The sequence below is a fragment of the Delphinapterus leucas genome, chromosome 10 (assembly GCF_059928025.1).
Source record: "Delphinapterus leucas isolate spDelLeu-1000000601 "Yukka" chromosome 10, BTC_Dleu_Yukka2, whole genome shotgun sequence".
Lineage (NCBI taxonomy): Eukaryota > Metazoa > Chordata > Mammalia > Artiodactyla > Monodontidae > Delphinapterus > Delphinapterus leucas.
The window spans coordinates 91,960,370-91,977,151 of record NC_143138.1 but is presented as its reverse complement, the minus strand read 5'-3'; the positions used below and the strand labels follow the sequence as shown (position 1 = coordinate 91,977,151).

Below are 16,782 nucleotides of genomic sequence, written 5' to 3'. Positions count from 1 at the left end.
GACGTGAAACACACACACACACCCCTCTGCTTATGAGAGAGCACGTCCCTATGAAACCAGTCTGCGTGACAAAACATTATTCTCAAAACACAGGGAGCTTCAATATTTGGGAACAGAAGATAAAAGTGCTTAATTTTACTTTCCTCCTTATTTATAACACAATTAGCCATTCAAAATCCATTTCAACATTGGACATTATAAAAAAGAAAACTCACTATAGTTGAAAACAAACCACGTGGATCTTGAAACATTTTATCACTGAAAAGCTCAATGTAAGCCATTTTTTTCCTTCAGTAGGGGACTAGCTGTATGGCAAGATATAAGAGGACAGATGTAACTTAAAAGGACGTACGCGAGAAAGAGAGGGATTTTTATTTACGTATTTGAAAAATATATAACTTTAATAATGCTGGGCATGTGTTCAGACGTGGTAGCAGAGGTAGGTCAGAGATGTATGCTTTTTAATATCAACCTCCTCTCAAGTAAGGATTTTATCACATTTATAGCTAAATCATACTGATTGTAAGACAGCTGAAATGAGGCAATTAGTATGGCCTATGACAGCCGTGAAGAATGAAACGTGAGGTTTTCAGGGCAAGCCAGATGGATATCTTCAATATACTTCTTATTATCTGCTTGTGGTAATAAGTTCAATTAAAAACCAGTACAACACAAGTCTCTTTGAATTGCAGGGAAAGCAATCAATTATGTGCTTCACACTTAATGAAGCCAAAGAGTCACATTCTGTTTGCCTTTTTGTTTGTTTTGTTTATTTTGATTGGTAAGTACTCATTAGGAAATAACCGTTTATTTCATTCTACAGTAGGGTTTTTTCCTTAAAAGAAAATACTTGGATTAAACGGGTTAAATATCACTAGGAATAAGGTCTTCTCTATTCTACAATGTCTAGGAGAGAAGGAGAAAATCAGAACCATTCTCTGGATGATTTTGACTATAATATCTGAGCACGTAGAGGAATTCTGACCTGAGGTTTTCTTTTTAACTAGAGATATCACACATGTAAAACTACAAAAAATGTTTACTGATACTCATATTCCCATTTCTAGAATTAACAATCTTTAACATTTTTCCCATAGATCTCTAGCCTTTTCCCCCTGAATATACATTTAAAATTTACCCCCCAAAATATTATCAATACAGCTAAAGTTCTTTCATGTAACCTTCCTCCAGATTCCCTCCCTCGCAAATATAATCACGAGTTAGCGCTTATGTTGAGCATGTATTTGTATGTTTAAACATTATATGGTATTATTTTTATTACTAATTCTCTATTAAATCATATTACATGCATTGTATGAAATACTACCATATGTATTATTCTTTAATTTGCTTGCTTTTTTTTTTTTTGTCATTGCAAACAACATAATGAACATCTTTGCAAGTCTACCTCAGAACACGTGTAATTTCCTCTAGAGTAAATACCCTGAAATAGAATTGCTGGGCCAATTTTACTTGTTCTCCCCAGTGACTATTGCAGGTCACATTCCTACTCACACTGTGTGAGTACCATTTTCTTCACATTCTTACCAACAGGAGGTTTGGTTAGATGTCTATCTTTTGCCAGTCTTATATATAAAATGTCATATCACACTGGTACTTTAATTTGCACTTCCCTGATTACTAATGAGGCGGACAGTTCTTCAAAATCTTGTTGATCCACACGATGTCTTTTATACTAAAGGCAAGTACGTGAAAGCTGCTTTCAGCATAGTGGCCTTCCTAGGAAAAGGGCAGAGTTGGCGTAGAGAAGCACAATAGTTAAGGAATTATGTCTTTCCTCTGGACCAAGAATGGAGAAATGATGGGTAGGATGGAGTCAGGGTAGACTGTCCTGACATACAGTCTTAATCAATTTAAATCTCAACATTATAAAAGGAGAGAGGCTCTTTTACAGAGATGATCAGACAAGAGGACGATCATACCCATGACTGATACTGCTAAAGGCACACTATTTAGTAAATCTATGTGGCCCTCATTAGGGCTCACAAGAATCTCAGGGGAAATAATTATGCTCTGTTTCACTGAAATCTTGGCTTCGTGTCTTTGTATAAAGAGAGTTCTAGGTTATGTCATGCTCCATGTGCACAGGAAGAACAAGAGGCACAATCATCTACCCTTTCTTTAAGCTTCTGCTATCTGACTTAGCTGCTGCAAACTGCAGTGTGGTAGGTCTTCTCACATCTAACAGGATCTAGTACTGAAATGTTCTGGCCACTGTTCTTCTACCAGGAAATCTAACATAATTAGCATTTAGCACCTCTAACAACAAACTTCTCCTTCCTATTCTAGATGACTTGGGTCAGAATTTGTGTCAATCCTATTAAAAAGACCCTTAATTATCATCTCAAAATAACTGGTTCCAGTAGAAGACATCCAATTAGGTTGAAACGTATTGTTATAAGGGCCTGATGTTAAAAGCTTTTGTTGTGGGTTAGTAGCCAAATGTCATTGCTGGTTACTGATTTCTGATTGATCCACAGTCAAATATGGACAAAGCCTTGAATAACTTTACATAGAAGATGTAGGCTGCTTCAAACTCGTTTTCAAAAAAGGTTCCAATTGAAAAGACTCTACATTATCGTGTCGGTCATGCCACGCACGGGAAGGCTGATATTTCTGAACTTCCTACAGTTAAAACAGAAGAACAATTTTTTATAGTGCACTGTAGTAATGCTGCAGAAACTCTTCGGTGTTGGTAAGAAAATTCCTTTCTGTCTGCTACCTGTATGTATAGGATAGTATCTTGTCTTCTAAACAGAAGTAAACTCTTGATGGAATAGACAATGAGGACTAATTCTGACAAGGAAAAAAATGAATTAAATGCTCAGGAAGCCAAAGGAACATCTTCACTTTGCAGGGTTACGGAATGAGAACACAAAATAATCTCTTATTAGGAATATATACGGTCTTAGTTAAATACTACTGACAGCCCTTTTTCTATCAAAGACAGTTAAACTACAAGCTCATTTTTCTCTTAAAATAAAAGTAATTCTGTGCACTGAATAAAAATTAAAGAAAAGAAATATACTTATACGTTTATTCAAAATTTTTAAAAATTTAAATTAAATTTATTTATTAAGAAATCTTTTAAAATCCAGATGGAATCAGGATAAAATTTGTATACAGAAAAACTTCAAAAGAAAAAAAAGAAATTATTAGTAAAAGAACAGCCTGCAGCCTGAGAGATGTGTATTCTACATGTTGGAGAGTTCGACTGATTTAGGCTGGTGACAGTAAGAAGTTCAGGAAGAGATTAATACCTTGGAAACCCTCAGATGACATGTTTATATGCTCAGCTGATACACTTTAGGATTCTCCCTGGTATAACAGTCTGGTTCTAGCAGTGTGAGGGTTTCTCAATTCCTGGACAGTCAGAGCGAGTACACTGTTCCAGTGTCTGCCAAGGTTTTATCCTCCACTTTCTCAATCAGCCACTTGCCTCTCCTCTGGATTTTCACCTTACATCCAAGTACTGAGATCAATCCTTCTGATACTGGGGTGGGGCTAAGGGCCTGGGAAAGAAATCGCCCTACCCGTTCCAGCTTGTAATCAGACTCAAGGAGATGCGAAAATTTCCAGTTGTGTTGTCACCTGACTAGGCTACACCTTGGAACAAATTTTGATGATCTGTCTGGGGAAGGAAAAGGTTCTCAAAAGAAAGGATTAGTAAGTATTTTTCTGTAAAGGGCTGAATAGTAAACGTTTTAGGCTTTGCTGGTCAAGAGGCAAAACTGAGGATATTATGTAGGTACTTATATGATCTCTGTCATGGCTGCTCAACTCTGCTGCTGTGCAAAACCACCATCATTAATAGGTAAACGAATGACACAGCTGCGTTTCATTAAAATCTTACTTATGCACACTGAAATAAGAACTTCATAAAATTGTTACATATCTGAAAGTATTATTATTCTTTTGATTTCTTTTCAACCAGTTAAACATGTGGAAACCATTCTTAGCTGCTGGGCTGTACAAAAATAGATGGCTAGTTGGATTTGGCCCGTGGGCCATAGTTTTCCAACCCCTGAAAATGCAGTCTTCTGAGACTTTGGTGTGTATGATGAGCTTATTAAAAATGTAGTGTTTTCAGGTCTCATCCCTAAAGATACAGATTTGTTAGGTTAGGGGTGAGGCATTGGGAATCCACTGAACTTCCACTTAGAAGGTGGCATGTACAAAGTTCTTTGATGTAGGATATGGTTTCTCAAAGCATGGCCTGGAACCACCAGCCACAGAGTTACTCAAGGTCACTTTGGACGTAGTTCAGCTAGATAACAGCACAGCTTATAGCCCTGCATTTCATTTTGAGCCCTGGAGGTGATCAATAAGACCTAGGGCTGCTATTACCATAATTATCTTGATGGACTATATCCAAGACAAAGAGAAGTCACTCATCTTGAGGACTGCTACTTAGAAATATCCGTTATAGGAAACCTGTACAGAAGACACTGTGTCATGCAAAATGGCATGCCTTTAACTCTGCTCTAGAGATAAAAATGAATTAGTAAGTACAATACTGCATGGAAATGTGGCCTGCTTACCATATAGTTCTTAACAATGTTCACAATCGCTAAAGCACTTCTTCCAGGAAAGGTCAAATATGATGCTTTCTGTTAGGATCCAAGGGTCTGACTCGAGAACTCTTCTTGCTTAAAATGAAATAGCAAACCAAAATTCCAAATAGACGCTAACTAGCTAAAAAAATTAAATCAGTCAAATTTAGAAATTCAGATGATGGGATGATGATCAAGAGCCCCCTGGGCACCTGTCAGAATTCTGCAGTTTGGAAGCCTGCTCATGCATAATCTGGATATTTCTCCATTTTGTGGTTGCCTGCTAGAGATGTATTTTAAACCTACTGTACCTGCTGTAGTGGATTTGTCCTCTCTTTCCCTGCCTCTACTTACTGCCCCTGTGTTTGACAGTATCTTCAGCTTCTCTCCAAAACACTGGGGTGGGGGTCGGGGGAAAGAGAATTGGATTTTAAAAGTGTTGTTAATGACAGAATTATTGTAAAAAGGTTAGAGGTGTGTTCTCATTCCTGACCTTCACAGTGTTTTAATCTGAGACATGGGAGGAGATCAAAACGAATACAAGCACATTTTAAGGTTAGAGTGCAATTTCTCTGATAAATTAGTCCCTTTGTAGATCTCTAAATTGAATTAAAACACAGTGCTCCATCTATTTTGGACTAAACTGCTACATTTACATTAAAGGTACAGCACTCAAGTATTCTGATGTGAGATTCAGGACCTGGCACAGTTCATACCGAGTTCAGAATGGTTTTCTCTACCTTTACCGTGCTTTACGGGGCAGATTTCTAAACTGTATTTCTCCATTTATGTTAATGTCCTTCTCGGAGACCTGGTGGTCTGGGTGCCCCTTTGCACACTTGTGTACTTCCCATTAATGCTAATGGGACTCAGAACCAAGCAATGGGAAATAAATGTTCTCTCAAACATCTTCTGACCTTACCCAAGCAACAGGATTAACCCTGTGAAAAAATTAACCAGATAAAGCTCATATTGCTTTGTCCCACCTCACCTGGAAGAATAATATAAGAATCAGAGGGCCTCTGTGGAGAAAGTGACTACAGTTGAATACCAGGAAGAACTCTGCTTTGAAACAAATGAACTCCCCCCACCATCAGGTGGGGAAACATCATAGTTTGACTTCACAGTTCCTGCCTACAGATCTCTGCCTTCCTCTTTTCATAGGCCACCGGGCTCTTCTGGTCCCATCCTTCCCACTCTCCCGTCTACTATAAAATCTCAGTTTTTAAAGTACTCATTTGTACAGATGAATCTATTTGCAGGGCAGGAATAAAGGTGTAGATGTAGAGAACAGACATGTGGACACGGGGGGATGGGGAGGGTGGGACGAATTGGGAGATTAGGTTTCACATAAGTACACTACCATCTATAAAATAGATAGCTACCGGGAACCTGCTATATAGCACACGGAGCTCAGCTTGGTGCTCTGTGACCACCTAGATGGGTGGGATGGGGGTGGGGTGGGAGGGAGGACAAAGAGGAAGGGGATATACGTATACATATATCTGATTCACTTCACTGTACAGCAGAAATTAACACAACATTGTAAAGAAATTATACGCAAATAAAAAAAAATAAAGTACTCATTTGCCTCATCAAAAACTAGTATTTTCCGAGCCCAATCCACCAGAGGGCAGACAGCAGAAGCAAGAAGAACTACAATCCTGCAGCCTGCGGAACAAAAACCACATTCACAGAAAGACAGACAAGATGAAAAGGCAGAGGGCTATGTACCAGACGAAGGAACAAGATAAAACCCAAAAAAAACAACTAAATGAAGTGGCGATAGGCAACCTTCCAGAAAAAGAATTCAGAATAATGATAGTGAAGATGATCCAGGACCTTAGAAAAAGAATGGAGGCAAAGATCGAGAAGATGCAAGAAATGTTGAACAAAGACCTAGAAGAATTAAAGAACAAACAGAGATGAACAATAAATAAAATAAATGAAATGAAAACTACACTAAAAGGAATTAATAGCAGAATAACTGAGGCAGAAGAACGGACAAGTGACCTGGAAGACAGAATGGTGGAATTCACTGCTGCGGAAGAGAATAAAGAAAAAAGAATGAAAAGAAATGAAGACAGCCTAAGAGACCTCTTGGACAACATTAAACGCAACAATATTCGCATTATAGGGGTCCCAGAAGGAGAAGAGAGAGAGAAAGGACCCGAGAAAACATATGAAGAGATTATAGTCGAAAACTTCCCTAACATGGGAAAGGAAATAGCCACCCAAGTCCAGGAGGCGCAGAGAGTCCCATACAGGATAAACCCAAGGAGAAACATGCCAAGACACATAGTAATCAAATTGGCAAAAATTAAAGACAAAGAAAAATTATTGAAAGCAGCAAGGGAAAAATGACAAAAAACATAAAAGGGAACTCCCATAAGGTAAACAGTGGATTTCTCAGCAGAAACACTACAAGCCAGAAGGGAGTGGCATGACATATTTAAAGTGACGAAAGGGAAGAACCTACAACCAAGATTACTCTACCCAGCAAGGATCTCATTCAGATTCGATGGAGAAATCAAAAGCTTTACAGACAAGCATAAGCTGAGAGAATTCAGCACCACCAAACCAGCTCTACAACAAATGCTAAAGGAACTTCTCTAAGTGGGAAACACAAAAGAAGAAAAGGACCTACAAAACCAAACCCAAAACAATTAAGAAAATGGTCATAGGAAATACATATCGATAATTACCTTAAACATGAATGGATTAAATGCTCCAACCAAAAGACACAGGCTCGCTGAATGGATACAAAAACAGGACCCATATATATGCCGCCTACAAGAGACCCACTTCAGACCTAGGGACACATACAGACTGAAAGTGAGGGGATGGAAAAAGATATTCCATGCAAATGGAAATCAAAAGAAAGCTGGAGTAGCAATACTCATATCAGATAAAATAGACTTTAATATAAGGAATGTTACAAGAGACAAGGAAGGACACTACATAATGAACAAGGGATCAATCCAAGAAGAAGATATAACAATTATAAATATATATGCACCCAACATAGGAGCACCTCAATACATAAAGCAACTGCTAACAGCTATAAAAGAGGAAATCCACAGTAACACAATAATAGTGGGGGACTTTAACACCTCACTTACACCAATGCACAGATCATCCAAACAGAAAGTTAATAAGGAAACATAAGCTTTAAAGGACACAATAGACCAGATAGATCTAGTTGATATTTATAGGACATTCCATCCAAAAACAGACTACACTTTCTGCTCAAGTGCGCACAGAACATTCTCCAGGATAGATCACATCTTGGGTCACAAATCAAGCCTCAGTAAATTTAAGAAAATTGAAATCATATCAAGCCTCTTTTCTGAGCACAATACTATGAGATTAGAAATCAGTTACAGGGAAAAAAACGTAAAAAACACAAACACATGGAGGCTAAACAATACGTTACTAAATAACCAAGAGATCACTGAAGAAATCAAAGAGGAAATCAAAAAATACCTAGAGACAAATGACAATGAAAACACAACAAGCCACAACCTATGGGAGGGAGCAAAAGCAGTTCTAAGAGGGAAGTTTATAGCAATACAATCCTACGTCAAGAAACAACAAACATCTCAAATAAACCATCTAACCTTACACATAAAACAATGAGAGAAAGAAGAACAAACAAAACCCAAAGTTAGTAGAAGGAAAGAAATCATAAAGATCAGAGCAGAAATAAATGAAATAGAAACAAAGAAAACAATAGCAAACATCAATAAAACTAAAAGCTGATTCTTTGGAAGAAAAATAACATTGATAAACCATCAGCCAGACTCATCAAGAAAAAGAGGGAGAGGACTCAAATCATTAAAATTAGAAATGAAAAAGTAGAAGTTATAACAGACACCACATAAATACAAAGCATCCTAAGGGACTACTACAAGCAACTCTATGCCAAAAAAATGGACGACCTGGAAGAAATGGACAAATTCTTAGAAAGGTATAACCTTCCAAGACTGAAACAGGAAGAAATAGAAAATATGAACAGACCAATCACAAGTAATGAAACTGAAACTGTGATTAAAAATCTTCCAACAAACAAAAGCCTAGGACCAGATGGCTTCACAGGTGAACTCTGTCAAACATTTAGAGAAGAGCTAACACCCATCCTTCTCAAACTCTTGAAAACTAATTGCAGAGGAAGGAACACTCCCAAACTCATTCTATGAGGCCACCATCACCCTGATACCAAAACCAGACAAAGAAAATATAACAAAAGAAAATTACAGACCAATATCACTCATGAATATAGATGTAAAAATCCTCAACAAAATACTAGCAAACAGGGGCTTCCCAGCTGGCACAGTGGTTGAGAGTCTGCCTGCCGATGCAGGGGACACGGGTTCGTGCCCTGGTCTGGGAAGATCCCACATGCCGCGAAGCGGCTGGGCCCGTGAGCTATGGCCGCTGAGCCTGTGCATCTGGAGCCTGTGCTCCGCAACAGGAGAGGCCACAAGAGGGAGAGGCCCGCATACCACACACACAAAAAAATACTAGCAAACAGAATCCAACAACACATTAAAAGGATCATACACCATGATCAAGTGGGATTTATCCCAGGGATGCAAGGATTCTTCAGTACATGCAAATCAATCAGTGTGATACTCCGTATTAACAAATTGAAGAAGAAAAACCATATGATCATCTCAATAGATGCAGAGAAAGCTGCTGACAAAATTCAACACCTATTTATGATAAAAACTCTCCAGAAAGTGGGCATAGAGGGAACCTACCTCAACATAATAAAGGCCATATATGACAAACCTACAGCAAACATCATTTTTTTTTTTTTTTTTTTTTTGCTGTACACGGGCCTCTCACTGTTGTGGCCTCTCCCATTGTGAAACACAGGCTCCAGACACACAGGCTCAGTGGCCATGGCTCACGGGCCCAGCCGCTCCGCGGCATGTGGGATCTTCCCAGACCGGGGCACGAACCCGTGTCCCCTGCATCGGCAGGTGGACTCTCAACCACTGTGCCACCAGGGAAGCCCCAAACATCATTCTTAATGGTGAAAAACTGAAAGCATTTCCTCTAAGATCAGGAACAAGACAAGGATGTCCATTCTCACCACTATTATCCAACATAGTTGTGGAAGTCCTAGCTATGGCAATCAGAGAAGAAAAAGAAATAAAAGGAATACATATTGGAAAGGAAGAAGTAAAACTGTCACTGTTTGCAGATGACATGAGACTATACATAGAGAATTCTAAAGATGCCACCAGAAAACTACTAGACCTAATCAATGAATGTGGTAAAGTTGCAGGATACAAAATTAATGCACAGAAATCTCTTGCATTCCTTCGAACAAACAAAAGCCCAGGACCAGATAGCTTCAAATAAACAATCTAACAAAATGCAAATCTCTTGCATTTTTCACTAATGATGAAAAATATGAAAGAGAAATTAAGGAAAGACTCCCATTTACCACTGCAACAAAAAGAATAAAATATCTAGGAATAAACCTACCTAGGGAGACAAAAGACCTGTATGCAGAAAACTATAAGACACTGATGAAAGAAATTAATGATACAAACAGATGGAGAGATATACCATGCTCTTGGATTGAAAGAATCAACATTGTGAAAATGACTCTACTACCCAAAGCAATCTACAGATTCAACGCAATCCCTATCAAATTACCAATGGCATTTTTTACGGAACTAGAACAAAAAATCTTAAAATTTGTATGGAGACACAAAAGACCCCGAATAGCCAAAGCAGTCTTGAGGGAAAAAAACGAAGCTGGAGGAATCAAACTCCCTGACTTCACACTATACTACAAAGCTACAGTAATCAAGACAATATGGTGCTGACACAAAAACAGAAATATAGATCAATGGAACAGGATAGAAAGCCCAGAGATAAACCCATGCACCTATGGTCATCTAATCTATGACAAAGGAGGCAAGGATATAAAATGGAGAAAAGACAGTCTCTTCAATAAGTGGTGCTGGGAAAATTGGACAGCTACATGTAAGAATGAAATTAGAACACTGCCTAACACCATACACAAAAATACACTCAAAATGGACTAGAGACCTAAATGTAAGACCGGACAGTATAAAAATCTTAGAGAAAAACATAGGAAGAACACTCTTTGACATAAATCACAGCAAGATCTTTTTTGATCCACCTCCTAGAGTAATGGAAATAAAAACAAAAATAAACAAACGGGACCTAATGAAACTTAAAAGTTTTTGCACAGCAAAGGAAACTACAAACAAGATGAAAAGACAACCCTCCGAATGGGAGAAAATATTTGCAAACGAATCAACGGACACAGATTTAATCTCCAAAATATATAAACAGCTCATGCAGCTCAATATTAAAAAAAACAAACAACCCAATCCAAAAATGGGCAGAAGACCTAAACAGACATTTCTCCAAAGAAAACATACAGATGGCCAAGAAGCACATGAAAAGATGCTCAACATCACTAATTATTAGAGAAATGCAAATCAAAACTACAATGAGGTATCACCTCACGCCAGTTAGAATGGGCATCATCAGAAAATCTACAAACGACAAATGCTGGAGAGGGTGTGGAGAAAAGGGAACCCTCTTGCACTGTTGGTGGGAATGTAAGTTGATACAGCCACTATGGAGAACAGTATGGAGGTTCCTTAAAAAACTAAAAATAGAATTACCATATGACCCAGCAATCCCACTACTGGGCACATACCCAGAGAAAACCATAATTCAAAAAGACACATGCACCCCAATGTTCATTGCAGCACTATTTACAATAGGCAGGTCATGGAAGCAACCTAAATGCCCATCGACAGAGGAATGGAAAAAGAAGATGTGATACATATATACAATGGAATGTTACTCAGCCATAAAAAGGAACGAAATTGGGTCATTTGTAGAGACGTGGATGGATCTACAGACTGTCATACAGAGTGAAGTAAGTCAGAAAGAGACAAACAAATATCATATATTAACGCATATATGTGGAACCCAGAAAAATTGTACAGATAAACAAGTTTGCAGGGCAGAAATTGAGACACAGATGTAGAGAACAAACGTATGGACACCAAGGGGGGGAAGTGGCAGTGGGGGTGGTGGTGGGATGAATTGGGAGACTGGGATTGACATATATATGCTAATTTGTATAAAATGGATAACTAATAAGAACCTGCTGTATAAAAAAATAAATTAAATTAAAAAAAAGAAATTTGTGCAGATGTGAACCAGATCACAGGAACAAAGAGGAAAAAAAAAACTAGCATTTTCCTAATATACACTGAAAGAAATAATTACTTAAATGAAAAAAACCAGTTTAACTCTGGATTGCCTAAAATAATCTGTTATATCATACATGCAGAATCGCTGTTTACATTTTACTAGAAGGCAAAAAATGAAGTGTTAAGTTTCTTAACATAGAAAGAAGTTACTATGTCAGCAACATTTATATCCACCCAAGTAAGGAGGCGATCATTGTGCATTTCATCACTGGTGTCTCTCTAAGCTTTGTACCATAATTCACTACAAGAGGAGCAGCAGGGAACTCTATGCATGGTTAAGAATGTTTTTATCCTGGGGCTGGTGGTACTCCTGGGAGATGGACTCTGATGGGAAAGAGAGGACTTTCCTTCCTGCCAACTATTTTGAGAGCTGAGGAAGTCAGTTTTATGAGAAGGATACTAACCAAACACAGGACATAACTTATTCCTACATGTGAAAATACCCCAGTTTCAACAATACATAGCAGCATATATATGATGTCTCTGCTCAGTTGTTCATAGTCTTTCACAGTCTCAGTCATGTCTTTGTGGCAGGCTCCCTTCTCTTTACTGATTCTCCTAATGGGTGGAAACTTCATGAATTTCCATTTCAATAAGATTTAGAAGGTATGTAGAGCCATTTTGTTAAAATACAAACAACAACAGCAAAGCAACTACTAATATTTCCTAAGTGCCAAAAACCATGTTAAGCGGTTCACATGGATAATCTCAGTCATCAAAACAACCCGATGATGTCAGCACTGCTATTATCCCCACACAGGTTAATTATCTCATCCAAGGTCACGGAGCCAGTAAGTGGGAGAAATAAGATTCAAAGCCAGATCTCTCTGAGTCTAAGCCCAGCCTCTTCATCACTACTGAAGACTTCTGCCTACTCTTCTATTTTATCTCCATAACTAGCAAATCATCTATAGTCAGGTGTCAGCTCTGTCATTGATCAGCTCTGAAACCTTGCGGTTCCTCCTGGTCCTAGTTCATCACTAAGTTTCCTTTTGTAGCTGAGAAAGCTATACATTAGCAAAGATGTCTAGCTGAAATTTTGTTTTACAAATCTTACTAACTTCTTTTTCCTCTGCCCTGTGAAACACAACGAACACATAGTCACATACCCACACTATTGCTCTGAGTGAATAATAGGTTGAAATAGCTGGAGTCCATCCAAATACAGATTTACGTCTGACTCTTGAACTTACAGTTTTCTATCTGCATAGACAAGTATGTTTATGATAAAAAGGCTTCTGTAAGTGGCAGTACTTTTCCAACTTCTAATGACTCCGAAATACGTAATTAGGTAATTTTTAGTTTTCTTCTTTAAATTAAAATAGAGGCAAATATTCTTTTGGGGATATTTTAATTTGCCTTAGGCTATCTTACTTCACAGAGGGAGCTACAAATGGGCAAGAGGGAAATAATAAATATGCTATAACACATCTGTATCTATTATAGAGAAACAGGAAAAATGAGTAAGATTTCCTGGCACAGTAGAAAGAACCAGGGAGAATGCAGAATCAGGATTCCTGGGTTCACATCCCTCTTCTGCTACTGGTGACCCTGAGAAACCCACCAACCTAAGCTTTATCTTCCTCAGTCAGATCATTGCCAAGATCCCTGACTCGGGGGCAAGATATAAAGTGATAGAAATGCAAATTAAATGTAAATTAAAATCTCATCTCTCACAATTCTTACTTGGTACTTTCAGTCCATCCCATCAACCTGGTGTTGGAATAGACTTACATCCTGTGCCATGCCAAGAGCATAAAGGAGTTTCTGTCTCTGCTATAAAGCACCCAGGCTAAGGGATGTGGAAAATTTTCTTTCTTTAAAACTGACAGGGTTGGCTGGGTGACTGAAGCAAAACACAGGGGTGGTCAAAGCCCTTTATTAGTATAATAATCCACATCCATACCTCTGAATAACCAAGGCAGCTCTTTTAAAAAATCGCCAATGTCATTGCTTAAACAATGTTAGCTAAAATTAGTATTTGAGTCGCGGGTTTTTAATTTGTTAGTACAGTGTTCCTAGACATGAATTCCAAATCTATAGAGACTTGAAAGAAATTTAATTAAAGGATTGAAGATAACATTAGTTACAATACTATAATAGCTACAATGGCTGTAATTCTCAAAATTGTATTGGATGATCCTGAAATAAGATAGCTTTTCAATCATATGCATTACCAACAGTTCCCTAAGAATTATTAATCATATCATGTTTGCCATGATGAATTAATTTAGCAACACAGTGATATCTGTACCTATTAATATGAAGGATGTCACTTCAATAGATTACATTATTTGAAATGAGGACACACATATTAATCTATATGTTCTCTGGGTTAGTAATTACCTTTTACTACCAGGTTTCCAGTACTGCTAGCAGTTCCAAAATGGTTAGTGGCTATGCAGGTATAACTTCCAGCATCTGATTTAGTCACATTGACGATTCTGAGGCTTCCATCTTCAGAAATGGTAATTCTGAAATCAAAGCAAATAAACCCAAAATGGTAAGTTTATCCCATATGACCAACTGGAAATTATTTCCGTCATTCTGTCCTTTTCAAACTATTAAATCACGGCTACATCACTTGGCAGCTTCATCTTTAGGATATTCGTCTACATATACATGATTAGGATGCATGACTCAGTACTCTTAACACTTGCTAACATGGTCTCAACAGTCTGTTGGAATAACTATTAGAAAAAGGAGACTCGTTGAAACCATTCTCTCTCTTTGACAGCTCTAACCACATTATGCAAAGAGAAGGCTTACTGTAGATCACCGTTAGTCTTAAAAGACTGCTGAAGAATAAGAAAAAATAAATCCCTTGATGGGCCACTTTATGCATTTTCATTGAAAGTGTTTTCTTCTAGATGAGAAGGCTTAAATTAAGTGAGTTATTATTAAGCATATTTCTTTCTGAAATATGTCAGACAATACCCTTTTAAAAAGATGCAAAAACTGAACTTAAAAAATTAAAATATGCCACAACATGGTATGACTTTGGCAAAATAGCACACGTAGATGGCACATCTCAGGGCCCACAATTAGGGACAAATATCTACTACCAGGTGGGAAGGAAACGCTTTCACTGACAGACACAAAACTGGAACAGGAAGGATTCGAGAGAACCCTGTTTCAAACTTGACTACAGCTGAAGGGAGGGATGCAAAGATGAATAAGACACACAGCATGGCTTAGAGGCTAGTTGGAGAAATAAGAAAGGTACACAGATGGCCCATTCAAGGTAAATGCCTGTTGAATCTTCACTGTATCTTTCAAATCTACCCACTTCTGTCTATCTCTTCTGCTCCCTCTTTTTCACCCAACCCTTCACGACAGCCTCTTAAATGATCTATTTCTACGCCTGCCCCTCAAATGCATTCTTCAGTCAGTGGCCAGGGGATCTTTTAAAATATAGATCAGACTACGTCACCCCCCAGGCTTAAAGATCCTTCTTTGGCTCTGAGTTGCACTCAGAAGAGATTCTTTCCTAGAACCTACAAAGCCTAAGGGATCTGGTCTTTGCCCTTCTCTAGCCTACTTTATTTCATCTTAATCTTTCTACCCTTCGGTGAACTCTAGTCACACTGGGTTTCTGCAAGTTCTTAGAGTATCTGAACCCCTTTCCCACCTCAGGACCTTTCTGTTTGCTGTTCTGTCTGCCTTGATATCAGGGCATAGCTGTCACCTTCATACCCTCTCAGGACCTCAAGCTGTTCCTTATAGACTTTTCCTGACTCACATTTCTAAAGTGAATTTCCCTTTTCCTGTTATTCTCTTTTCCTGCAGCCACTTTATTTCCTCCCATTCAACACAATCCAGAAGTTTTGTTTACTAGTTAACTGTCCTATCACATGGAATATCAGCTTCTCTGAGGGCAGGGACTGTGTTTGTTTGAGGACTCAATCTCCTGGATCTAGTACACAGGACCGACATGTAGTAGATGCCCTGTAAGCACCTGTTAAGTGACGGAGTGAATGAGTAAATAAATATCATAAAAGAAAAATCAATATTATGTTAAAGGAATTCAGAGTCACTGAACCACTTGGCACTAGTTCCAACCTTAACAGAGTCCTTTACAAAAGGACTAGGATGGGCACAGCTTTACTTAATAGAATTTTGGCTAAACATTTTAAAATCAAGGGAAGATTTAGATGCACTGGGTCGCAAATGCTGCATATACTTTTCTCAAAGGCTCTTAGGGATAGAGAAGTGACAGCCTTCCTGGCAACCCATTCCAGGTTCTATGATTCAGGCTGATGAGACAGTATGAAGGTGTGAGAACTCTACAAAGGATGCTGGCATCAGAAGGATGGGTGTTCAAATTCCAGTTCTATCAGCTCTAGCTGTGTGACTGGACGGAGGCAACTTTTTCAGTTTTAGCTTCCTCATCTATAGAATAGAGCTCGTAGTACCAATCTTCTAGGATGAGAGTAAAAACTTATGTAAGAGGGTCAGTGAGAGTCCTGGTATTTATTAGGTAGTAGTTCTCTTTTATCTTCAAAACTGTCCTCTTATTTAATCATTGGTATATATGGGGAAAATGGGACACCATGTGACAACCTGAAGGCAATATATGAATTAACTGGGTCATCCCAAATCAATGTACAGGATACAGACAAGGAGGCCCTTTGTTCATTTACACCATAGATATACACATAACACTTGCTCAATAAAGAACGTATGATACCCCATTAGCCAAAGAGCAGAATGTACTTACAAAAATAGAGTGGTGATGAAATCCTAATTACCTCAATACTCAGAAAAATAGCTTTAAAGGAATTAAGCATATTCCCATTTACAAAATAATCTACTGGACACTGTGAAATGTTGGCATACGAGAACTCAATAAGGAAGGTGACATTTGTGTTTTCGACATGGAGTCTACTTCCACGAAGTAACATAGGCCTACGGTGTATTAAACGCTC

At 38.3% G+C, this 16,782-nt stretch overlaps 1 protein-coding gene across 1 annotated transcript in view; it reads right to left on the bottom strand.

The window, feature by feature from the left end:
* Positions 1-16,782, bottom strand: part of CNTN4 (contactin 4) — a 324,243-nt gene that overhangs the window by 66,950 nt on the left and 240,511 nt on the right. The window contains exon 10 of the mRNA XM_022572532.3: positions 14,201-14,328. Within this exon, the coding sequence (XP_022428240.2) occupies positions 14,201-14,328 (128 nt within the window). The remainder of the gene's footprint in view (positions 1-14,200; positions 14,329-16,782) is intronic.